Source organism: Thamnophis sirtalis, unplaced genomic scaffold, assembly GCF_051295495.1.
Source record: "Thamnophis sirtalis isolate CommonGarterSnake01/CBP01778 unplaced genomic scaffold, rThaSir2_p1.2 scaffold_2, whole genome shotgun sequence".
Classification (NCBI taxonomy): Eukaryota; Metazoa; Chordata; class Lepidosauria; order Squamata; family Natricidae; genus Thamnophis; species Thamnophis sirtalis.
Window position 1 is genome coordinate 60305361 of NW_028261382.1, and position 25387 is coordinate 60330747.

Here is a 25387-nt window from a genome sequence, read left to right on the forward strand (position 1 = left end):
CAGGTGAGAAAATAAAGAAGCCGGAATCGGGGGACACCCCCTCCCCTCACTGGGCAAAAGGATGCTGCGTCTCCATGGCAACGCGCACGGAGGACCAGCCTCCAGGAGGGATACAGGAGCTGGAGAGCATCCCCGGCCGGCTCGGGAAAAGAAGGCGTCGGAGGCGGCGCTGGCTTCAGCTGACCCGGCAGTAGAAGCGGCGGGGAAGTCGGCGTCGGAGGCCACCTCCTCTTCCTCCTCCTCCGCCCCCGAAGCCCGCTCCTCGGCTCCGCCTCTCCGGCGTGCAGCGAAGCAGTGGAGCAAAGCAGGCGGGGGATCCCCCTGGCGGGCTGGGGAGGGGGCTCCCTTGCACGCCCTTGCACGCTGCAGGGAGGTGAGCGAGCGAGCAAGCCTTTGCATCTTTCCCACGACTGGTTGGTTGGCTTTCCCACGAGAGACACGCGTCCCCGCGAGTGGGGCAGGAGGACAGGTAAGGTCGTGGGGTGGAAACTCTTAAGGAGAATGAGATATGTGTATGTGCGTGAGAGAGAGCTATTCTTGCAGAATTTAAATCTTTCTCTGGCTGTTGTTCAGATTTGATCTCTGGCTTATAAATAAATCAATAAAACCTATTTATTAGGATTTTATTTTATTTGTTTATAAAGTTTTTAAAATTTCATTTATACAATCATATCATCTTTGCATCGCTTGTGTTTTCTTTATCAATACATATATATCTGATATAACTATATCCATATCTATATGCATATTTTACACCTCTTCTTTCGTACAGGCGTATATACATTTGATCCTCTCATATTTCTTATTTTTCATCTACAACCTATCTTGTATTTCCCCCTCTTATTGATTCTCCGGTTTTGTATTTGTTTCGTAGTTTCTTGATCTTTCTTCTCTTTGTCACTATCCTGTTTTTTTTCCTCTTTCCTCTAGCCAGTTATACCATAAGTCCCATTCTAAGTAGTACTCTGATTCCTCTTTGTCTTTTAGCTTTTTTTTGCCAGCCTGTCCATTTCAGTGCATTCCCAAAAAAATTTCGTCACATGTGATATTTATTAGGATTTTAACAATCTGTAAAATTTAAAGATGAAGCGGGAGAAAAGGACATTAGAGAAGAAAAAAAAGGGGGGGGGAGAAAATGTACAAATGTATTTCTATGGAGTGATTGGCATCTTATTTTTCTCTCTCTCCTTTTAACAGTTTTTAATTCTCACCTGGTTCTTGAATTCTAATGGAGAGGAAATTGGCAAAAAACCTTCATAATCGCATATTTTATTTTAAACCAGAGTTGTGGCGGGACCAATTCGCCAGCAATAAATTTTTTAGGACTTTATTGTTAGGGCAGTTTGATGTCTGTCGCCAACTCTCCAATGCTGGAAGATTTTTGACGCTGGTAAAATTGATCATAGGCTCTTCTTTTGCCTGTTGGCATTTTTATCAAAAAAATAATAATAATCAAAACAATTCCTAACAAATAACTTAACATTTGTAACTAACTAACATAAGAATTCAATTTACATTATTTGGGTAGGCAAAGATCCTAAAACAACTTTTGCCATGGCTGTATTTCTAATTGCCGCTTGAGGAATTCGTGCTTTATTAAGAGCAAAGCTATAAAAAAAAATTATCGCCTGTGGTTATGCTTTCTTTATTTTTGTCTGAACTGGATCTACATAACCCAGTTAATGCTTATTGCAGTACACAAATGGCCCTGATACAAGGTGGTTTGTTGAAAACCTGGGTTAAATTGTGTGAGACTTATTGTGTTTGCGAGAGTGCAGATATCATGTGATTGCTTAGCAGTTTAATCCTAACATAAAACAGAAGTAGCCATCCATTAATCATGGAGTGTCATTGAGAATTGGGCTGCATAAAGGTTTAATATATTATATATTAAATATATATTTAAGGTTGTATCCTTTTATTCTTGATGAATGTATTTTATTCTCCTTATCTACACTGAGAGCATATGCCCCAAAGACAAATTCCTTGTGCGTCCAATCACACTTGGCCAATAAAGAATTCTATTCTATTCTATTCCATTCCATACCATTCCATTCCATTCCATTCTATGTAGTTAATATGTAGTGTAAAATTGGAGGGGGCGACCCCTTTAAGAGCTGTATGCAACAAAATTTCATTTTAATGTATGCCAATTAGTGTACATTCAATGACAATAAAGTTATTCTATTCCATTCCATTCTCCTATTCTATTCTATTCTATTATTATTATTATGGTTAGTTGCACAGTCATCCAGATGTTCAGACTGGATTGGCATTTTTATCCACCTATCAAGTTCTTTCCAAGCACTGGATTGACAGATGTTGTTTCATGGTTTCCAAGATCTCGTCGCAGGATGTAAGCTGTTTTTTCATAACTGACTGTGGGGATTTTATCAATTCTGTTGCTCCAGGGGTATTCCAGATGTTTGAGATGCCAACCAAGACACCTTTATTATTCTGTTTGGTTGCACAGTCAGCCAGATGTTTAGACTTTTTTTGGGGGGGGTAGGTAGCATTTTTATCCACCTATCAAGTTCTTCCCAAAGACCTGGGGCTGGCAGATGTGAATGTTTGATGGTGTTAAAGGAATCGCAGGATGTAAGCTGCTCCAAATGAAACTGCCTTTTGAAATTGACTGATGGGGATTTTGTCAATGCCGATGGTTGTGCAAGGGGTGCTCCAGATGTTTTGGGATTGCACCCAAGGCACTTATGACAATTAGTACTATCCTTGATCATGTCATAAACTCTAAGCGGTTTACAGAGTCCTAAGCGGTTTACATTGACTCTGTAAACCGCTTAGAACTCTGTAAACCGCTTAGAGAGGGCTGAAAGCCCTATGAAGCGGTATGTAAGTCTAACTGCTATTGCTATAAGCCATTTTGTTAGTGCTTTTATAACCTTGAATGGTGGTTAAGTGACCAAGGTCTCCCTGAAGTGTGTTTTGCAAAGTGTTTATACCCCATAAACATTTTCACACTAAATCTGGCACAATTACACTAGAGTTTTCAAAAAGGGCATGTTAGGCACCAGGTGGGCAGATGTTCTGGCAAGCAAACAGAGAACCAGTTTGATCTAGTGGTGAAGGCATCAGACTAGAAAATAGGGGCCATGAAAGCCCGCTGGGTGACTTTGGGCCAATCACCAGGAGACAGTGAGTTCTAGTGCTGCCTTAGCCATGAAAGCCAGCTGGGTGACTTTGAGCCCGCTCTCTCAGCCCAACAACAAGGTTGTTTTTGCAGAGAAAATAGGAGGAGGAAGATGTTTTGGATATGTTCGCTACCTTGAGTTTGTAAAAATAATAAAGATGGGATACAAATAAATAAACCGAGATAAGAGAAACTGAATTGTTCAGCCTTCCTTTCCCAGGGATTCAATAATGTTATTTTTTTTCTTGTTTAGGCTGAAATATTTTCTTTCAGTTTGAAGGCTTCATCACCATTTTCTGAAGATGAAGGTGGTCCTTATGGTAGCTGAGAAGCCCTCTCTGGCTCAGTCCATCGCCAAAATTCTTTCAAGAGGTATGGAAAAGAAAGGATATTCTGTTAATACTAATTACGGTTTTGAATGTCAATATTCTAAGTATCATTCGTTTATTCGTTCATTCATTCATGCAAATTAAATATAGCTTCTAAGTACATTGATAACGTATAAATATAAGGTCAGACAGACAGATTAACAGAGTTGGAAGGGACCTTGTAGGTCATCTAGTCCAACCCCCCCCTGCCCAAGCAGGAGATGCTATGCCATTTCTGACTATTTACCCATATAGTATGGCTGTATTACTGTTATCCTTCTCATCTTTTCTCCTAACGTCCCTTATTGACATTCTCATTATTATGATGATGATGATTATTACGCTCTTGTTTTGCATGTACACTGAGAGTTTTTACACTGGAGACAAATTCCTTGTGTGTGTCTAATCACACCAAATAAAGTATTCTATTTCTACAACCGCCCGTCTTAAGTCAACGACTCTGGGCAGCTTACAATTAAAAAAAAAGATTATTGTTAAAATACTAAAAATGTTTTAAAACAATAAAAACCATAGAAACATCCAAATTAACTACCTGCCTGCCTGCCTGCCTGCCTGCCTATCTGTCTGTCTGTCTATCTGTTTATCCGTCTATCCGTCTATCCATCTATCTATCTGTCCGTCCATCCATCCATCCATCCATCCATCCATCCATCCATCCATCCATCCATCCATCCATCCATCCATCTATCTATCTAAAGGGACGTGGTGGCTCAGTGGCTAAGAGGCTAAGCTTGTCGATCGAAAGGTCAGCAGTTTGGCGGTTCGAATCCCTAGCGCCACAAAATGGAGTGAGCTCCCGTTACTTGTCCCAGCTTCTGTGCGCCTTCGGCGTTTAGTCATGCCGGCTACATGACCACGGAGATGTCAGGAACGACTAGCACATATGTGTGAGGGGAACCTTTACCTTTACATAAATACAATTATTGTGCTTTCTTCAAAATTAAATATGATGAACCTACAATAAAATAAAATGTTAATAGTGTACCTTAAAATCGAAACTGTTATCGTACAACTAACGATGTATACTCTTATCTCATCCCCCCCCCCCAATTTTGCTTCTTTCCTGCAAAGATCTCTTTGAAGTGTAAACTTTAGATGATGTTTGTAATATTTGGCCTTCTTTTGTGATTGATGGTTCCCTTCGTTGTAGGAAACATGTCGTCTCGCAAAGGGTTAAACGGGGCGTGTTCTGTCTATGAATTCACCGGCCTTTTCATTGGACAAAGCGTCCACTTCAAGATGACGTCAGTATGTGGTCATGTGATGACACTGGATTTTATAGGTAAAATAATCATTCTTGGCTATTTTTCTTCCACTTTGCTGTAAGTTGAAAGCAAGAAGGATGCTGTGCAGAGCAGTTTCAAGGGAATGTCCGTCCCAACACTTTAGAAGTACAGATAGTCCTCGAGCTACGGCCAAATTGAGCCCAACATTTAGGTTGCAAAGTGAAGCATTTCTTGAGTAACCTTTGCCCCATTTTACAACTTTTCTTGCCACAGTTGTTAAGCGAATCATTGCACTGGTTAAGTTAGTAACACGGTTGTTAAGCGAATCAGGCTTCCCCATTGACTTGGCTTGTCTAAAGTTTGCAAAAACTGACCGTCGTACTGCAACTGTCATAAGTACGAACCATTTGCCAAGCATCTGAATTTTGATCACGTGGCCATGGGGACGCGGCAACGGTCGTAAGGTTGAGAAATGGTCCCAGCCCTTATTTCTGTGCCGTTGTAACTTTGAACCATCACTAAATGAACCGTTGTAAGTCAAGGACTACGTGTATCCAGGCTGCAGAGCTCAGTTTATCAAAAGCCATCCATGATGACTTCGTGAAAAATTAGCCAGAGGAGAGTAGAGAAGAGAAAATAGAAGAGAAAGTAGACGAGAAAATAGAATAGAAAATAGAAAAGAAGAGAAAATAGAAGAGAAAAAAGAAGAGAAGAGAAAAGAGAAGAGAAGAGAAAAGAGAAAATAGAAGAGAAAATAGAAGGGAAAATAGAAGAGAAGAGAGAATAGAAGAGAATAGAAAACAAGAGAAAATAGAAGAGAAAGAATAGAAAATAGAAGAGAAGAGAAAATAAAAGAGAAGAGAAAATAGAAGAGAACAAAAAATAGAAGAGAAAATAGAAGAGGGGAAAATAGAAGAGAAAACAGAAAAGAAGAGAAAATAGAAGAGAAAATAGAAAAGAACAAAAAATAGAAGAGAAAATAGAAGAGGAGAAAATAGAAGAGAAAATGGAAGAGAAAATAGAAAAGAAGAGAAAATAGAAGAGAAAATAGAAGAGAATAGAAAATAGAAGAGAAAGTAGAAGAGAAAATAGAAGAGAAAATAGAAGAGAAAATAGAAGAGAATATAGAAAATAGAAGAGAAGAGAAAATAGAAGAGAATAGAAAACAAGAGAAAATAGAAGAGAAAGAATAGAAAATAGAAGACAATAGAAAAGAGAAGTGAAAAGAGAAGAGAATAACAATGTTGGAAGGGACCTTGGAGGTCTTCTAGTCCAACCCCCTGCTCGGGCAGGAGACCTATACCATTTCAGACAAATGACTGTCCAATCTCTTTTTAAAAACGTCCAGCAATGCAACATTTACAACTTCTGGTGTTCCACTGATTAATTGTTCTATACTGTCAGGAAATTTCTCCTTAGTTCTAGGCTGCTTCTCTCCTTGTTTAGCTTCCATCTGTTGCTTCTTGTCCTGCCCTCAGGTGCTTTGGGGAATCGCTTGACTCCCTCCTCTTGGTGGCAGCCCCCAAAATAAATATTCTAATACGTTACCAAGATGATGATAATATCCGTCCTTTTTAGGAAAATACAACAACTGGGATAAAGTGGACCCCGCAGAACTTTTTAGTAAAGCGCCAACCGAAAAGAAAGAAGCCAACCCAAAGCTAAACATGGTCAAATTCCTACAGGTAATGAACACTTCGGAATTTGCTTACAAATTTAAATATTTATTGATTTGATGGTGAGTGTTAGGTTAATCTTTTTAAACTGGTCTGCGCCAACAAGCAAAGCCCCATTTGTGGGATCAGAGGTGGTATTCACTTACCTTCTGTACCAGTTCACAGATGTGGGCGCGCGCATGCGCTCTCTTGTTGGCTTTCATGCGCCAACTTTGCGTATGCACACAGCCTTCCGCGCATGTGTTTTTGGTGAAAAAAGGGCCTAAGAGGGATGCCGTAGAGCCTGGGAAAGTGGGTGGGGCCACCGGTGATTTCCGCTACCGGTTCGTATGAACTGGGCTGAACTGGTAGAATGCCACCTCTGCGTGGGATGCTGGCAGCACCAGTCTGTGGAAAAACCTTTCTCCGTGGAAGCGCCCAAACAGACGGAGGCCGCTGACTTAGGGTCCACGCCACTCAGCCGTCTAAATCGGTAGACGTTCTCCAAAATGGGATCTCAAGAGTTTGGCACATACCGAGCCGGATGGGCCATTGAACAGTGAATTAAAAATGTATCTTTTCTTTGATCTTTCAGGTGGAAGGGAGAGGTTGCGATTACGTTGTTCTGTGGCTGGATTGCGACAAGGAAGGAGAAAACATATGCTTTGAGGTATATCTCATCGTCATCTTCTTTTAACGACCTCATAATCCCAGCCTGGGCAACTGAATGGAGCTGGGTGTTTACTGCCCCAATGCCCTTCCTGTTGCCAGGGCGGAGTTTTGTTCGGCAGATATATTCTCATTGTGCCCAGAGAGAGAAATATCTGCCTCTAGCTAGGATCGAACTCACAGCCTCCCGATTATGAGGCGAGAACTCCGCCTCTAGGCCACCACACCACTTGACTTAATACTCACAATCCTCTTCATCTTTTTTTAATGACCCCGTAATCCCTTGCGGGGTGGAGTCTGGACAACTGAATGGAGCTGAGTGTTTACTGGCCGGATGCCCGTCCCTGTCGCCATTGCGGAGTTATATTTGGCAGATATATTCTCATGATGCCCAGAGAGAGAAATATCTACCTCTACCTAGGATTGAACTCACAGCCTCCCAATTGTGAGGCCAGAGCTCCACCTTTGAGGTATATGCCTCGTAACATTTCCCTTAGCTTAACCAGGTTGAGCCTCCGAAAAGCATGCAGCTTGCCAAATACCTAAATCTTGACCGCATGACTACAGGATGCTTGCTTGGTTTTAGGTCCTGGATGCAACTCTCCCCGTGATGAATAAACCTCGTGGAGGTGAGAAGACGATCTACCGAGCCAAATTCAGCTCCATCACCGACACGGATATCTGCAACGCCATGAACCAATTGGGTGAACCCAACCACAATGAAGCTCTGTCGGTGGACGCACGACAAGAGTTAGATTTGAGGATTGGCTGTGCCTTTACGAGGTTCCTAATCTGATTTCTTATCTTGGCTTATTTTTTTTCCTGGGCCATTTGTGGAGAACTAGTTTGGCCATTCCATGCCCCTCTTTAATTGCACTACATAGAATAGAATGTGGTTCCACCACAAAACCGCGTTCGACTAAAGGGCGCTCGACAAAACCGCGTAGCTGACATCATCACAGCGCGACAACAGCGCAGAGAAAAAAGCACGCTGTAAACGCTAAACCTAAAATTAACCCCTAAACCTAAACCTAACCCCCCTAAACCTAACCCTAAACCTAACCCTAACCCTAAACCTAACCCTAACCCTAACCCTTAACCTAACCCTAAACCTAACCCTTACCTTAACTTGAATCGGCTTGCTTTCAAAGCGCTATTTAAAGCGCCCTTCTTTCTCCGCGCTCGTTGTTGTCGCCCTGTTGATGACGTCAGCGACGCGGTTTAATCGGGCGCGCTTTAGTCGAGCGCGGTTTTGTCGTGCCACGATAGAATGTAGGATAACAAGAGTTGGAAGGGACCTTGGAGGTCTTCTAGCCCAACCCCCTGCTTGAGCAGGAGACCCTATACCATTTCAGACAGGTGTCCAGTCTCTTCTTAAAAACTTCCAGTGTTGGAACATTCACAACTTCTGGAGGCAAGTCGTTCCACTGGTTAATTGTTCTAACTGTCAGGAAATTTCTCCTTAGTTCTAAGTTGCTTCTCTCCTTGATTAGTTTCCACCCATTGCTTCTTCTCCTGCCCTCAGGTGCTTTGGGAAATAAGTTGACTCCCTCCTCTTTGTGGCAGCCCCTCTAATACTAGAATACTGCTATTATGTCCCCACTAGTCTTTCTTTTCTCTAGAATAGCCAAATCCAAATCAACAGAGAGATAGTTTCACGGGAAGTGTTAATATAGACACTTGGAAGAGTGTCTCCAGTTCTGGTGACCACGATACAAAAATGTTATTGAGACTTTGGAAAGAGTGCAGAGAAGAGCAACAAAGCAGATTAGGGGACTGGAGGCTACATCATAGGATGAGTGGCTAAGGGAACTGGGTATGTCTAGTCCAGTGGTCTCCAACCTTGGCAACTTTAAGACCTGTGGACTTCAACTCCCAGAGTTCCTCAGCCAGCAAAGCTGGCTGAGGAACTCTGGGAGTTGAAGTCCACAGGTCTTAAAGTTGCCAAGGTTGGAGATCACTGGTCTAGTCTAATGAAGAGAAGGACTAGGGGTGACATAATACCAGTCTTCCAGCACTGGAGAGGTTGTCACGTAGACGAGGGGGTCAACCAGCTCTCCAAAGCACAGGACGAGAAGCAATGGATGGAAACGAATCAAGGAGAGAAGCAACCTAAAACTAAGGACAAAATTTCCTGACAGTGAGAACAATTAACCAGTGGGATGAATTCACAACTTCTAGAGGCAAGTCGTTCCACTGGTTAATTGTTCTCACTGCCAGGAAATTTCCTCCTTCGTTCTGAGTTGCTTCTCTCCTTGATTAGTTTCCATCCATTGCTTCTTGTCTAGCCTTTAAGAAGAGATGAGACAAACTTTTGTCTGAAGTGGTGTAGGGTTGGACAACAGGAAGTTGAACAAGAAGGACCTCCAAGGTCTCTTCTAGGTGGTCTGTTATTCTGTTTTCTGCTTTGGAGAATAGCTTGACTCCCTCTTCTTTGTGGCAGCCCCTCAAATATTGGAACACTGCTATCATGTCACCCCTTAGTCCTTCTTTCAACTAAATTAGACATACCCAGTTCTAGCAACTGTTCTTCATATGTTTCAGCCTCCAGTCCCCTGATCATCTTTGTTGCTCTTCTCTGCACCCTTTCTAGAGTCTCAACATCTTTTTGAAGGTGTGGTGACCAGAACTGGATCCAGTATTCTAGATGTGGTCTTACTAAGGCTTTATAGAGTGCTATTAGTACCTCACTTGATCTTGATTGTATCCCTCTGTTAATGCAATTTAGAATTGTGTTGGCTTTTTTGGCAGCTGCCGCACACTGGCCCTCTTATTTCTTATTACGTTCTCTATTTATTCCTACAAGAAGGGACGTGGTGGCTCAGTGGCAAAGATGCTGAGCTTGTCGATCAGAAAGGTCAGCAGTTCTAATCCCTAGCGCCGCGTAATGGAGTGAGCCCCCCGTTACTCGTCCCAGCTTCTGCCAACCTATCAGTTCAAAAGCACATTAAAAAATGCAAGTAGAAAAAATAGGGACCACTTTGGTGGGAAGGGAACAGCATTCCGTGCGCCTTCAGGGGCGCTGAGTCACGCCGGCCACATGACCACGGAGACGTCTTCGGACAGCGCTGGCTCTTTAGCTTTGAAACAGAGATGAGCACTGCCCCCTAGAGTCAGAAATGACCAGTACATATGTGTGAGAGGAACCTTTACCTTTATTCCTACAGGTTTCAGACAAAATATTTCCAGGGCAAATATGGCAATTTAGACAGCTCGCTGATCTCCTTTGGGCCTTGCCAGACACCCACGCTGGGGTTTTGTGTGGAGCGCCATGATAAAATCCAGTCCTTCAAACCCGAAACCTACTGGGTGTTGCAAGCCAAGGTAATCGGCGCCTGGTTGTTTGGGAATCGTACATCCCACCCCAAAATCATACAGGTAGTCCTTGATTTACAATTGTTCGTTTAGCGGCCATTCAAAGTTACCATGGCAATGAAAAATTACGGCAGTTGCAGTGTCCCGGGGTCATGGGATCCTCTTTTGCGACCTTCAAGTCAATGGGGAAGACAAAGTGACTTAATATCCATGTGAATAGAAGAAAAGAGAATAGAACAGAATAGAATAGAATAAAAATAGAATAGAATAAAAATAGAATAGAATAAAAATAGAATAGAATAAAAATAGAATGGAGAAAATGAATAGAACATAATAGATTAGGATGAGAAGATAATAGGAATAGAATAGATTAGGATTAGAAGAGAATGAGAATAAAATAGAGTAGAATAGAATAAAATAGAATAGAATAGAGAAAATGAATAGAAGAGAACAGAACAGAATGGATTAGGATGAGAAGATAATAGGAATAGAATAGATTAGGATTAGAAGAGAATGAGAATAAAATAGAGTAGAATAAAATAGAATAGAATAGAGAAAATGAATAGAACAGAACAGATTAGGATGAGAAAATAATAGGAATAGAATAGATTAGGATTAGAAGAGAATGAGAATAAAACAGAGTAGAATAGAATAGAATAAAATAGAATAGAATAGAGAAAATGAATAGAAGAGAACAGAACAGAATGGATTAGGATGAGAAGATAATAGGAATAGAATAGATTAGGGTTAGAAGAGAATGAGAATAAAATAGAGTAGAATAGAATAGAGAAAATGAATAGAACAGAACAGAATAGATTAGGGTGAGAAGAGAATGAGAATAAAATAGAGTAGAATGGAGAAAATGAATAGAACAGAATAGATTAGGATGAGAAGATAACAGGAATAGAATACAGTAGGATTATAAGAGAATGAGAATAGAGTAGAATAGAGTAGAGTAGAATACAATAGGATACAATAGAATACAATATAGAATGGAATGGAATGGAATAACTTTATTGTCACTGAATGTATACTAATTGGCATACATAAAAAATGGAATTCCATTGCATACAGCTCTTAAAGGGTCACCACCTCCAATTTTACACTACATATTAACTTAACAAATGCAATGGTTCACTTAACAACCAGCAAGTAAGGTCGTCAAACAGGGCAAAATTCACTAATGTTTCACTTAAAAACAGAAACGTTGGGCCCAGTTGCGGTCATAAATTGAGAACCCTCTGTATTTAGCTGAAACTTTCAGAATGCAGTCTGAAATGATCGTTGTGGCAAATCCTGATGGCGGATAGTATCCAAAGAACCTGAGATGCAGTATTTTGTTTTTCTAAAAGTTGTCTTCTTATCAGGTTACTCCCGAAAAAGACAGTTGTTTGACTCTGGAGTGGGACAGAGTCAGGATCTTTGACCGAGAAATTGCTCAGATGTTTTTGAACCTAACGAAAATGGCGAAGGAAGCCAAGGTACGTAAGACTACCTTAGCACTGTCTGCAAAAGAATTAGTGTTCCTTTCAGTGATAAATTAATCTACCTTGTGTTATAGATAATGATGTTAACTATGTTGTGGTTTACATTGGGATGGTTTTAAAGAATTGAATCTAAATAAAGGAAGTCATGACTTACAATACAATGAGAATCTATTCTATTCTATTTTCTATTCTATTCTATTTTCTATTCCATTTCTATTCTATTCCCATTCCCATTCCATTCCATTCTATTTTTTTATTCTATTCCTATTCCATTCCTATTCTATTCTATTCCCATTCTATTCTATTTTCTATTCTATTCTATTTTCTTTTCTATTCCATTCCTATTCCATTCCTATTCCATTCCTATTCCATTTCATTCTATTCCCATTCCATTCTATTTTCTATTCTATTCCTATTCCTATTCAATTTCTATTCCTATTCCTATTCTATTCTATTTTCTATTCTATTTTCTTTTCTATTCCATTCCAATTCCATTCCTATTCTATTCTATTCTATTCCCATTCCCATTCCATTCTATTTTCTATTCTATTCCTATTCCATTTCTATTCCTATTCTATTTATTCTATTCTATTCCAACTCTGTTATTCTATGTTATGCTATGCTATGCTATTCTATTCTCTATTCTATTCCCATTCCTATTCCTATTCTATTCTATTTTCTATTCTATTCTATTTTCTATTCTATTCTATTTTCTATTCTATTTTCTAGTCTAGTCTAGTCTAGTCTAGTCTATATTTTACTCTCTATTCTTAGTCTTATTCTTACTCTCTTCTCATCTTTTCTACGGCACTGAAAAAAGTGGGTCATCTCCATGGCATCTCCATGGTCACGTGATCAAAATTCAGAAGCTTGACAACTGTTTCATACTTACGACGGTCGCACTATCCTGGGGTTACATGATCCTCTTTTACAACCTTCTGACAAGCAATGTCAATGGGGAAGCCAAAGTAATTTAACAGCCATGTTTCTAACTTAACACCTCCAGTGGCTCACTTAACAACGGTGACAGAAAAGGTCATAAAAAGGGGCAAAATTGTCTTAACGACGGTCTAGCTTAGCCACAGAAATTTTGAGCTCCATTGTGATCGTAAGCCCAGGACTCTTCCAATAGCGATGCGTAGTTTGCTATGGTCCTCTTGCTCTTGTGAGTTAGAGAGAATGAAATTTGAATAGTTATTCCTAGAACTTTGATTTATCAGGATAAAATGGTTAAGGGACATCCCATTTTTTTTTTGCAGGTAGAATCTGTGAGTAAAAAGGAGAAAGTGAAACAACGACCTCTCGCTCTTAATACGGTGGAAATGTTGCGGGTTGCCAGCGCTGCTTTGGGTAAATATGGCAGGATTTATTTCTTTAAAAAAAAACCAATACCAATGGCACTTAGATTTATATACTACCACAATGCTTTATAGCCCTTTCTAAGCATGGCACGACAAAACTGCGCTCGACTAAAGCGCGCCCGATTAAACCGCGTCGCTGATGTCATCAACAGGGCGACAACAGCGAGCGCGGAGAAAGGGGCGCTTTAAATAGTGCTTTGAAAGCAAGCTGATTCAAGTTAAGGTAAGGGTTAGGTTTAGGGTTAGGTTTAGGGTTAGGTTAAGGGTTAGGGTTAGGTTTAGGGTTAGGTTAAGGGTTAGGGTTAGGGTTAGGTTTAGGGTTAGGTTAAGGGTTAGGATTAGGTTTAGCGTTAGGTTAAGGGCTAGGTTTAGGGTTAGGTTTAGGGTTAGGTTTAGGATTAGGTTTAGGGGGGTTAGGTTTAGGTTTAGGGGTTAATTTTAGGTTTAGCGTTTACAGCGTGCTTTTTTCTCCACGCTGTTGTCGCGCTGTGATGACGTCAGCTACGCGGTTTCGTCGAGCGCCCTTTAGTCGAACGCGGTTTTGTGGTGGAACCCTTTCTAAGTGGTTTACAGAGTCAGCCTCTTGCCCCTGGGTCCTCATTTTATCCACCTCGGAAGGACAGAAAGCTGAGTCAACCTTGAGCCGGTCAGGATCGAACTGCTGGCGGGGAACAGAGTCAGCCTGCAATACTGCAATTTAACCACTGTGCCACCATGGCTCTTGATAATCTGATAATTAGAATAGAACTGGAAGGGACCTTGGAGGTCTTCTAGTCCAACCCCCTGCTCAAGCAGGAGACCCTATACCATTCCAGTCTCTTCTTAAAAACCTCCAGGGATGGAGCACTCACAACTTCTGGAGGCAAGTTCTTCCACTGGTCAATTGTTCTGTTAGGAAATTTCTCCTTAGTTCTAGCTTAGTTTCTGTCCATTGTTTCTTGCCTTGCCTTCTGGAGTTTGGAGAATAGCTTGACTCCCTTGTTAACAGAGTAGAACGGAATAACAGAGTTGGAAGGGACCTTGGGGGTCTTCTAGTCCAGTGTTTCCCAACCTTGGCAACTTGAAGATGTCCGGACTTCAACTCCCAGAATTCCCCAGCCAGCGAATGCTGGCTGGGGAATTCTGGGAGTTGAAGTCCGGACATCTTCAGATTGCCAAGGTTGGGAAACACTGTTCTAGTCCAACCCCTTGCTCCAGTCTTTTCTTTAAAATCTCCAATAATGGAGCACCCACAACTTCCAGAAGCAAACTGATTCCACTGATTGATTGTCCTCACTGTTAGTAAGTTTCTCCTTAATTCCAAGTTGCTTCTCTCCTTGCTATAGTTCCCACGCATTGTTTCTTGTCCTTCCTCTTCTGGTGCTCTGGAAAATAAGTTGACCCCCCTCCTCTTTGTTGTGGCAGCCCCTGAAATATTGGAAAACTGCTATCATGTCCTCCCCTAGTCCTTCTTTTCTCCAGATGGCCATACCCAATTCCTCCAACTGTGTTAGTATGCTTTAGAATAGCATAGCATGGCATGGCATAGCATAGAACAGTGTTTCTCAACCTTGGCTACTTGAAGATGTCTGGACTTCAACTCTCAGAATTCCCCAGCCAGCGAATGCTGGCTGGGGAATTCTGGGAGTTGAAGTCCAGACATCTTCAAGTTGCCAAGGTTGAGAAACACTGGCATAGAATAACAGAGTTGGAAGGGACCTTGGAGGTCTTCTAGCCCAACCCCCTGCCTAGGCAGGAAACCCTACACCACTTCAGACAAATGGTTGTGCAATCTCTTCTTAAAAATGTCCATTGTTGGAGCATTCACAACTTCCAGAGGCAAGTTGTTCCACTGATTAATTGTTCTCGCTGTCAGGAAATTTCTCCTCAGTTCTAAGTTGCTTCTCTCCTTGATGAGTTTCCACCCATTGCTTCTTGTCCTGCCCTCAGGTGCTTTGGAGAATAGCTTGACTCCCTCTTCTTTGGGGCAGCCCCTGAGAGATTGGAAGGCTGCTATCATGTCTCCCCTGGTCCTTCTTTCTATTAAACCAGACATACCCAGTTTCCTGCAACCATTCTCTTAATTGCTCTTCTCTGAACTCCTTCCAAAGTCTTAACATCTTTTGTGTGATGTGGTGCGACTATGGGTTTTCAATCTATTCCCCCCCCCCAAAAAAACCCCCTGTTTTATAAATATAATCTTCATTGTCATTGTACTTAAATACAACGAAATTGGTTATCTGTAGGAATGGGACCGCAGCATACTATGCAAATAGCTGAACGGCTTTATACCCAGGGCTACATTAGCTACCCACGAACTGAAACAACTCATTATCCTGAAAACTTCGATTTGAAAGGCCCTTTGCGACAACAAGCGAATAATCCTTACTGGGCTGAATCTGTAAGTAATTGTCATTCATTTTGTTGCCAAAAGACATTTAAAAATCAGGGCAGACCTGCCGCATTTTTTTGGAGTATAGGACGCACCTTTTCCCCCTCAAAAAAGAGGCTGAAAATCTGGGTGCGTCGTATACACTGAATAAAGCATTTTTGGCCTCCCGAAACCCCGCCCCCTTTGCAAAAATGGCCATGCATAGTCTTTAGGAGGCTTCTAGAGTGTCCCTGGGGGCTGGGGAAGGCAGAAATGAGCGAAAAACATGCCAATCTTTGCTCAATTTTGCCCCTTCAGCCGCCAGGAGCACTCTATAAGCCTCCCGAAGGCTATATATATATGTATATGTATATGTATATGTATATGTATATGTATATGTATATGTATATGTATATGTATATGTATATGTATATGTATATGTATATGTATTTAGAGTCACAACCCCTGGTATGCCCAAATATGGGAGGAAGTCTACTGCTTCCATTCTCTGTCTATCGGCACGTCACAAGAGACCATCCAGACAGAAACCCAATATTTTTACTGTTGCCTTTGTTACATTTGTGTTGTATTTGTGCTGATAAATAAATAAAGGGAGACTAGTATAGATCTATTTCAAGCTATTTAGCTCTCATCAGCTAGCCATACCCTTACTGGGATTAGAACCTGTGCTGTATAACATCTGCCTAAGATGTAATACAGCACAGGTTCTAATCCCAGTAAGGGTATGGCTAGCTGATGAGAGCTAAATAGCTTGAAATAGATCTATACTAGTCTCCCTTTATTTATTTATCAGCACAAATACAACATATATACATATACATATACATATACATACATATATATATATATATATTCAAATCCCAGTAAGGGTATGGCTAGCTGATGAGAGCTAAATAACTTGAAATAGATCTATACTAGTCTCCCTTTATTTATTTATCAGCACAAATACAACAATATATATATACACACACACACACACACACACACACATATATACATATACACATACATATACATATACATATACATATACATATACATATACATATACATATACATATACATATACATATACATATACATATACATATACATATACATATACATATACATATACATATATATATATATATATATATATATATATATATATATATAAATAAAAACGGGCCCGTTTTTGCGAAAAACAGGCCATTTTGGGGAGTTTTGCAGAGTGCAAAACCTTTTTTTAAAAAATTTTGCCTCTTGAAAACCTTGGTGCGTCTTAGACTTCAAAAAATACGGTAAATTCACAGAGGACTAACAACTGTTTGCCCTTGGCTCATGCGTGCTCTATCTGTGGTTTTCTCCTAAGGTCAAAACATTATTGGCGGAAGGCATCAACAGGCCACGGAAAGGCCATGATGCTGGAGATCACCCTCCCATCACCCCAATGAGAGCTGCCTCTGAAGCAGAGTTAGGTGAGCGATTATTTCCTGTTTGCAAAACTGTTCTGAGCCAGCTCCCCAAACACGACAATCCCTCTGAAGTGAACTCAAAAGATTCCTTGATTAGGAGCGCCGGCAGCCCCCCAAACCCCCCCACCCCAGCAAAAAGTTTCTCTCGCAGGTTAACAAGTTTGTCCGTCAGGGAGATGAATAGTTGTCTGCCACATCTATTCATCTCCACCCACTGCCTTCTATCCCCAGAGCTAAGGTGGGGCTTCGCTAGCAGCAGTGGCTCTTCCTTCATGGTATTGGACCTGGGTACTTGAGAGACCGCCTGCTGCCAATTACCTCCAATAGACCGATTAGATCCCACAGATTAGGTGTCCTCCGAATTCCATCCACTGGCCAATGCCGACTGGCGACCACCCGGAGGAGGGCCTTCTCTGTGGCTGCTCTGGCCCTTTGGAATGAGCTCCCCGTGGAGATTCGGACCCTCACCACCCTCCAGGCCTTCCGCAAAGTCCTTAAAACCTGGCTGTTCTGACAGGCCTGGGGCTAATGAGTTTTTGTCCCCCCTCGAATGGTATGGTTGTTGAGTGTTTTAAATTGTGGTATTGTTTGTTCGTGTTCTTTTTCTTATTTGTACCTCCCCCCCCCCCCCCGACTTGGGTTGTGAGCCGCCCTGAGTCCCCTTCGGGGAAAAGGGCAGCATAGAAATATAATAAATTCAATTCAATTCAATTCCTGCTCCCAAGGACCGGCCCATAGATTTCCACTGCTCTCCTCTCCTCTGCCTTCTGTGCATCTGCATGTCAGGCACTGGACCCAGCTGTTCCTCCTCTTCCTCATCAGCCAGCTCCAGGCCTAGGGGCTGTTGACTCTCCATCTGAGGGCTGACGGACGGCCCAGGCTCCATCTCTGTCTCTCTCCTTCCAGCTCCATTCCCTCTCCCCCCTCGGAGCTCTCAGGTTGCCCTGATGCTGACCCTGACTCCCACGCCTCCTCCTCCTCCTCCTCCTCCTCCTCTGATTCGGCTGATGGAGGGGCCGGTAGCCACGACAGGCTACAACAAAAAGACTCCGGAAACATGGCAAGCTGTCTTTGACGGACAGGCCATCCATTTAGCAACTGGTGAAAATGATGACAGCAGCTCCTCTGTGTTTTTCCAGGGAGTGATGGATGGAGGCTGTTCGAATACATTACAAGGCATTTTATCGCCACCATCAGTGCTGACTGTAAATACCTTCAAACTACTATTGCGTGCAGTGTCGCAACCGAACGTTTCACCTGCATAGGAAAGACAGTTATTTCGCCAGGTAGGAAAGAGTTTAAGAAACAACATGCTGCTTCCCAGCAGCTCAATTGGGATTTTTCTTCTTTTTGTACTTTTGCTTTTCTTTCCTTCCTTCCTTCCTTCCTTCCTTCCTTCCTTCCTTCCTTCCTATCGCTTAGAGCAGTGTTTCTCAACCTTGGCAACTTGAAGACGTCTGGACTGCAACTCCCAGAATTCCCCAGCCAGCATTCGCTGGCTGGGGAATTCTGGGAGTTGAAGTCCAGACGTCTTCAAGTTGCCAAGGTTGAGAAACACTGGCTTAGAGAAGGCTGTGAAGTGGTATATGTCTAAGTTCTATTTCTTTCTTTCTTTCTTTCTCTTTCCTTTCTTTCTCTCTCCCCTCCTCCCTTTCTTTCCTTTTTCTTTTCTTTCTTTCCTTTCTGTCTCCCCTCCTTCCCTCCCTCCTTTCCTCCCTCCCTCCCTCCCTTCCTTCTCTTTGTTTCTCTTCTTTTTTGTTTATTTCTTTCTCTCCCCTCCCTCGCTCCCCCTCCCTCTGCCTGTCTCTTCCTTCCTTCCTTCCTTTCTCTCCTTCCCTCTCTTTGTTTCTTTGTAAGAGCCAAGGTGGCGCAGTGGTTAAATGCAGCACTGCAAGCTACTGCTAGATCAGCAGTTCAGCGGTTCAAATCCCACCGGCTTAGGGTTGACTCAGCCTTCCATCCTTCCGAGGTGGGTAAAATGAGGACCCGGATTGTTGGGGGCAATATGCTGACTCTCTGTAAACCGCTTAGAGAGGGCTGAAAGCCCTATGAAGCGGTATATAAGTCTACTGCTATTGCTATTGTTTCTCTCCTACCTTTTTTGTTTCTTTCTTTGTTTTCTTTTTCTTTCATTCCCTCCCTCCCTGCCTCCCACCCTCGTTCTTTATAAACCTTTGAATACAAAAATTACAAAAAAATACGACTTAGCTCTTTTTAAAAAAATCATCTAAGATTGGTGCAGAATTTACCACTTGCTTTTTTAAAAAGATATTTTTTTTAAAAAAATATTGTTACAGGGTTTACTGAAGTGATGCCTTGGCAAAGCATCCCGTTGGAAGAGAGCCTGCCCATCTGTGACAGAGGAGACCTCTTCCCTGTGAGCGAAGTGAAGCTCCTGGAGAAGCAGACTTGCCCGCCCGATTATTTGACGGAAGCGGAACTCATTACCTTGATGGAAAAACATGGGATAGGTAGGGAGATGGTCCTTTCTAGTGGCACGTTTAGCCTAAGGGGGTGGAAAGGATCTTTCTTCAAATGATGGTCATCTCACATTTCTTCCAAGGTTTAGGAAGAGGAGGTGGCGATGGAAAGGTTGACTATGAAGGGTGGGTGTTCTGACCCCCCTCGTTCCACACCAAAGCACACTCCGAGCCAGAGATAAATTACGGCATTTAATTAACAGACAAACAGGTCCTTGACAGCAACCCAGCACAGACAAGCTTGGGCAGCAATAAACACAGATAAGGGCTTGGCAGCAATCCAGCCTGCCAAGCTCCTACAAAGTTCTCCGGCATTCAATTCTGTGTTGACTTCTGCAAAGAGGAGCGTGTGCACAAGTAGCTTTTTATAGTCTAGAGAGGAGCCTAATGACCACCAGCTGAGCACAATCACTTCCTGTAATTGCGGAATTGTTCCTGACGCCTAGTAGCTCTTCGATGGCGTGCATCCAGGAACAACTCACTCCTGGCCTCCGGCTCACTCTCCCTTGTCTCCTCCCCACTGGTCCAAGGCTCAGGTGCCTCCTGGTGGCCAACCAGCCTCTCTGCGCCCTGCTCGGAGTCGGAACCCTGTCCAGGGTCCTCCACATCCTCCAGAGCCAACTCATAGGGCCCCTCGCTGTCGGAGTCTGGTGGCAGCTCCAACGGCACCTGCTGGGCCACAACAGGTGGGTGTGAATAAGTGTGAGAGGAAGAGCTTTGTTCTTCCATTAATTCACTAATTGTGGTCATTCATTCGTGGTGTCAGGGTTCCAAATAGCATCCAAAAGTAAATCAGAGTCCGAGGCAAAGTATTGCTCAAAGTTCCAATTTATTAAGAGAGCCACATTGGCACATTTGGGAAAACCTGAATCTGAAAGCTTCCCGGTTTTCCCCACGCAGTTGAAAGTTCAAGATCTTGACCCCAACACCCACAAGTCCCTCCCATGTCCAATCTCCCACTGCCATGATGACAGATTCCGCCAATCCAATTCCGGTCAGGTGCGAAGACAAAAGATGACCTTGGCTTTCTAGAAAGAATGTTGTTATGGCTACATACCATCTAACTCCATACAATCCTCCCCTCCCATTTTCCCACAATAGAAAAAAGCATAGCAGAATAATAGAAAGTGTGGCAGGCCGAAGACCCAAAAGAAAAGATGGTCGCAGTCCTGACACATGGGGTAGTGGCCAAGTTCTGGTTTACAGAAGATCTTAAGACCATCACCAGAAGTTCTGGAGGGTAAATAACAACACAGAGAATGAAGGAACTCAAGAATTTGCTTCTTTCAGGATCAAATCTGTATTTCCAGTTTTTGGAGACAACTTCCAGATGTCTCGTAGAGAGGAGAGGTCTGGTAGCCCTCCAGGTGCTGCTGAACACATGTTCTACCTTCAGAGCTGGCCACGTTGATGAAGGCAGGGGTGGGCTTCAAAAATTTTAGCAAGGGGTTCTCTGCCCAGTTGCTGAGTGTGTGTGGCCATGGTGGCATGGCCTAGTCGGCCTCCTGCACCAGGGTGGTGATGTTTTTGCCCTTCCCTGGCTTCAGAGGCTCAAGCCTCCAGGAGGGTGAAAATAGCCTCCCCAGTCTCCGGAGACCCTCTGAAAACAGGCTCATTTCCAGGCTTCGCAAACTTCCAGTAGGCCCGTTTTTCACCCTCCCTGAGCCTCCGCACGCACCCTGCACTTAGCTGCATCCAAAACAGGCCACGTGGGGACTCCTGGGAGAGGCAGAGTGGGGTGGGCAGGGCCAGTTAAGGAGTGGGATTTGAGGGGGGGGGGGTCTCCAAACGGCACAGAATCTTAGCTTGCAGTTCTCCCAAACCCCTGCAAACCCCCAGCAGTCCACCTCTGGATGAAGGCTTTTGGAAGTTGTAGTTTGCCCAGATCCTGAGGACCACACACCTTCAACGGCTTAAATTGCCATATCATGAGCTTATCAAACCAGCCAACCTCGTGACCCGTCAAAACCGCGCTCGACTAAGCCGCGCCCGATTAAACCACGTCGCTGACGTCATCAACGGCGACAACAGCCAGCGCGGAGAAAGAAGGGCGCTTTAAATAGCGCTTTGAAAGCAAGCCGATTCAACTTAAGGTAAGGGTTAGCTTTAGGGTTAGCTTTAGGGTTAGGTTAAGGGTTAGGGTTAGGTTTAGGGTTAGGTTAAGGGTTAGGGTTAGCTTTAGGGTTAGGTTAAGGGTTAGGATTAGGTTTAGGGTTAGGTTAAGGGTTAGGTTAAGGGTTAGGATTAGGATTAGGGGGGTTAGGTTTAGGTTTAGGGGTTAATTTTAGGTTTAGGGTTTACAGCGTGCTTCTGTCTCCGCGCTGTTGTCGCCCTGTTGATGACATCAGCGACGCGGTTTAGTCGGGCGCGGTTTAGTCGGGCGCGGTTTAGTCGAGCGCGGTTTTGTGGTGGAACCAGCCAACCTAGCCTCGGTCTGCCCCATCTGTGAAATAGGCATAACCATGCAGCTTCCAGCATTGTTCCCCCCCCCCCCTCAGAGAGAATGACTTTGGAACAACAGTGAAGGGCTGGATCAAACAATTAATACTCTGTTGTTGTTAGGAACGGATGCCAGCATTCCTGTCCATATCAACAACATCTGCCAACGCAACTACGTGACTGTGGAAGCGGGCCGAAGATTGAAACCTACCAACCTGGGCATAGTTTTGGTACACGGCTACTACAAAATAGGTGACGTTGAATTTTGCGGTGGGGGAAGGACAACACTAGGGAAATTGAAGGAGTAAAGTTGTGTCTTAGGGCGAGGTTATTTGAAGGACCCCCTCGATCTCACATGGAGAAGTTCACCTATTTTTCTTGGCCATTGAAGAGAAAGTGGTCAGTTCCCAGAATTCCCCAGCCAGCATGTTTTAAGATGAATGCAACTCCCAGAATTCCCCAGTCTGCATGCTTTAAGATTGGTGGACTTCAAATCCCAGAATTCCCCAGTCTGTATGCTTTAAGACAGGTGGACTTCAAATCCCAGAATTCCCCAGTCTGCATGCTTTAAGATTGGTGGACTTCAAATCCCAAAATCCCCCAGTCTGCATGCTTTAAGATTGGGAGGCTTCAAATCCCAGAATTCCCCCAGTCTGCATGCTTTAAGATTGGTGGACTTCAAATCCCAAAATTCCCCAGTCTGCATGCTTTAAGATTGGTGGACTTCAACTTCCAGAATTCCCCAGTTTGCATGCTTTAAGACAGGTGGAACTTCAACTTCCAGAATTCCCCAGTCTGCATACTTTAAGATTGGTGGACTTCAAATCCCAGAATTCCCCAGTCTGCATGCTTTAAGATTGGTGGACTTCAACTTCCAGAATTCCCCAGTCTGCATGCTTTAAGACAGGTGGACTTCAACTTCCAGAATTCCCCAGCCTGCATACTTTAAGATTGGTGGACTTCAAATCCCAGAATTCCCCAGTCTGCATGCTTTAAGATTGGTGGACTTCAAATCCCAGAATTCCCCAGTCTACATGCTTTAAGATTGGTGGACTTCAAATCCCAGAATTCCCCAGTCTACATGCTTTAAGATTGGTGGACTTCAAATCCCAGAATTCCCCAGTCTACATGCTTTAAGACAGGTGGACTTCAACTTCCAAAATTCCCCAGCCTGCATACTTTAAGATTGGTGGACTTCAAATCCCAGAATTCCCCAGTCTGCATGCTTTAAGATTGGTGGACTTCAACTTCCAGAATTCCCCATGGTTGGGGAATACTGGGTGTGCGAAGTCGACAACTCTTAAAGTTACTGAGTTTGAAAACTACATTTCGGGGTTCCAAATAGCATCCAAAAGTAAATCAGAGTCCAAGGCAAAGTATTGCTCAAAGTTCCAATGTATTAAGAGAGCCACGTTGGCACATCTGGGGAAACCTGAATCTGAAAGCTTCCCAGTTTCCCCCACCTAGTTGAAAGTTCAAGATCTTGCACCCATACCCACAAGCCCATCCCATGGTCCAATCTCCCACTGCCATGCTGGCAGCTTCCACCATCCAATTCCGGTTAGGTGCAGAGACAAAGGATGACCTTGGCTTTCTAGAAAGAATGTTGTTATGGCTACGTAGCATCTCACTCCTTACAATCCCCTCCTCCCATTTTCCAACAATAGAAAATGCATAGCAGAATAATATAAAGTGTGGCAGGCCGAAGATCCAAAAGAAAAGATGGCTGCAGGCCTGACACCGGAGATCTAAGAAGACTGTCTCTGCATTTTGGACAAATCCTGCATGTTTCTCCCAGGTTGACTTTCCTTTGAACATCCCGCAAACTTTTAATCTGTCTCATTTTTGCCTCTTCCCACCTGTCCAGATGCGGAACTGGTGCTCCCCACCATCCGTAGCGCGGTGGAAAAGCAGCTCAACCTGATTGCTCAAGGGAAAGCCAATTTCAACCAGGTACTGGAGCACACCTTGGACATCTTCAAAAGGAAGTTCCATTACTTTGTGGATTCCATCGCTGGTAGGTCTCAACTCTTTTAATGGGTGCGTGGCCAGCGTTTTAGAATGCACAGTTGTTGAAAGAAAAATAACACGCTGGTATATGAGTCAGTGGGATGCGGTGGCTCAGGGGCTAAGACGCTGAGCTTGTTGATCAGAAAGGTCGATCAGTTTGGCGGTTCGAATCCCTAGTGGCGCGTAATGAAGTGAGCTCTTGTTACTTGTCCCAGCTTCTGCCAACCTAGCAGTTCGAAAGTACGTAAAAATGCGAGTAGAAAAATAGGAACCATCTTTGATGGGAAGGTAACAGCGTTCCATGCGCTTTTAGGATTTTTTTTAGGATTTTAGGATTTTATTTATGATTTATAGGCTGCCCTTTTCCCTGAGGGGACTCAGGGCGGCTTACAATACATGGGAAGGGGGGTGCAAAACAAAAACATAAGACAGTGCATAAAGAAATAAAACAATAAAACACAACTTTCATTCAACATTCGGGTGGGGCGAATTAGAATCTTATCCCCAGGCCTGACGGGATAGCCAGATCCTAAGGGCTGTGCGGAAGGTCTGGACGGTGGTGAGGGTGCGAATCTCCATGGGGAGGTCGTTCCAAAGGGTCGGAGCTGCTACTGAGAAGGCTCTCCTCCGCGTAGTCGCCAGTCGGCACTGACTGGCGGATGGAACTCGGAGGAGGCCTAATCTGTGCGATCTAATCGGTCGAAGGGAGGTAATCGGCATTTTAGCGTTGAATCATGCCGGCCACCTGACCATGGAGACGTCTTTGGACAGCGCTGGCTCTTTGGCTTAGAAACGGAGATGAGCACCGCCCCCTAGAGTCAGGAATGACTAGCACATATGTGCCAGGGGAACCTTTACCTATATGAGTCAAGGGTTTATACTGCTGTATACCTAAGAATTATATTCTCCCTCCCCCTCCCTTTTTTTTCTTTCTTTCTCACTTTGTTTTGCTTTTTCGGTTGATTTTTACTTAGTGAAAATAGAGATTTATTTTTTTAAAGAAGAATTTGCAGTCATGACATGGTAGTTGGGGGAGAAATTTTCATCCACCTAATTGTAACTTTGCTTCTGACGAATTGTCGAACCATTCAGTGGTTTTGTTATTTCTGGTTATGAATATGAAAGAGTTATTATTACAGGGTTATACAGATATATCTAGAGTAGATAAAATATAATTGTATAACAGCTGTAGATAAGAACGCTCTTCCTTCCTTCCTTTCTTCCTTCTCTTCCTCCTTTTCTCTCTGCCTGTCTTTCTTTGTATTCCTCTTCCCTCCTTTCCCCATCTTCTTCCTTCCTTTTTCTTCTTTCTCTTCCTCCTTCTTTCTGTCTGCCTATCTTTTTTTCTTTTATTCCTCTTTCTTCCCTCCCCTTCCCCTC

At 43.2% G+C, this 25387-nt stretch overlaps 1 protein-coding gene across 1 annotated transcript in view; it reads left to right on the forward strand.

Annotated features, from left to right (window-relative positions):
* The first annotated feature begins 246 nt into the window (after nucleotides 1-246).
* TOP3B (DNA topoisomerase III beta) overlaps nucleotides 247-25387 on the forward strand; it is a 28632-nt gene continuing 3491 nt past the window's right edge. The window contains exons 1-15 of the mRNA XM_087705720.1: nucleotides 247-469; nucleotides 3402-3520; nucleotides 4688-4819; nucleotides 6342-6448; nucleotides 7014-7088; nucleotides 7674-7870; nucleotides 10255-10411; nucleotides 11770-11883; nucleotides 13149-13239; nucleotides 15476-15630; nucleotides 16976-17081; nucleotides 18218-18364; nucleotides 19376-19549; nucleotides 22121-22249; nucleotides 23865-24013. Of these exons, the coding sequence (XP_087561846.1) occupies nucleotides 3451-3520; nucleotides 4688-4819; nucleotides 6342-6448; nucleotides 7014-7088; nucleotides 7674-7870; nucleotides 10255-10411; nucleotides 11770-11883; nucleotides 13149-13239; nucleotides 15476-15630; nucleotides 16976-17081; nucleotides 18218-18364; nucleotides 19376-19549; nucleotides 22121-22249; nucleotides 23865-24013 (1803 nt within the window). The 5' untranslated portion in view covers nucleotides 247-469; nucleotides 3402-3450. The remainder of the gene's footprint in view (nucleotides 470-3401; nucleotides 3521-4687; nucleotides 4820-6341; nucleotides 6449-7013; nucleotides 7089-7673; nucleotides 7871-10254; nucleotides 10412-11769; nucleotides 11884-13148; nucleotides 13240-15475; nucleotides 15631-16975; nucleotides 17082-18217; nucleotides 18365-19375; nucleotides 19550-22120; nucleotides 22250-23864; nucleotides 24014-25387) is intronic.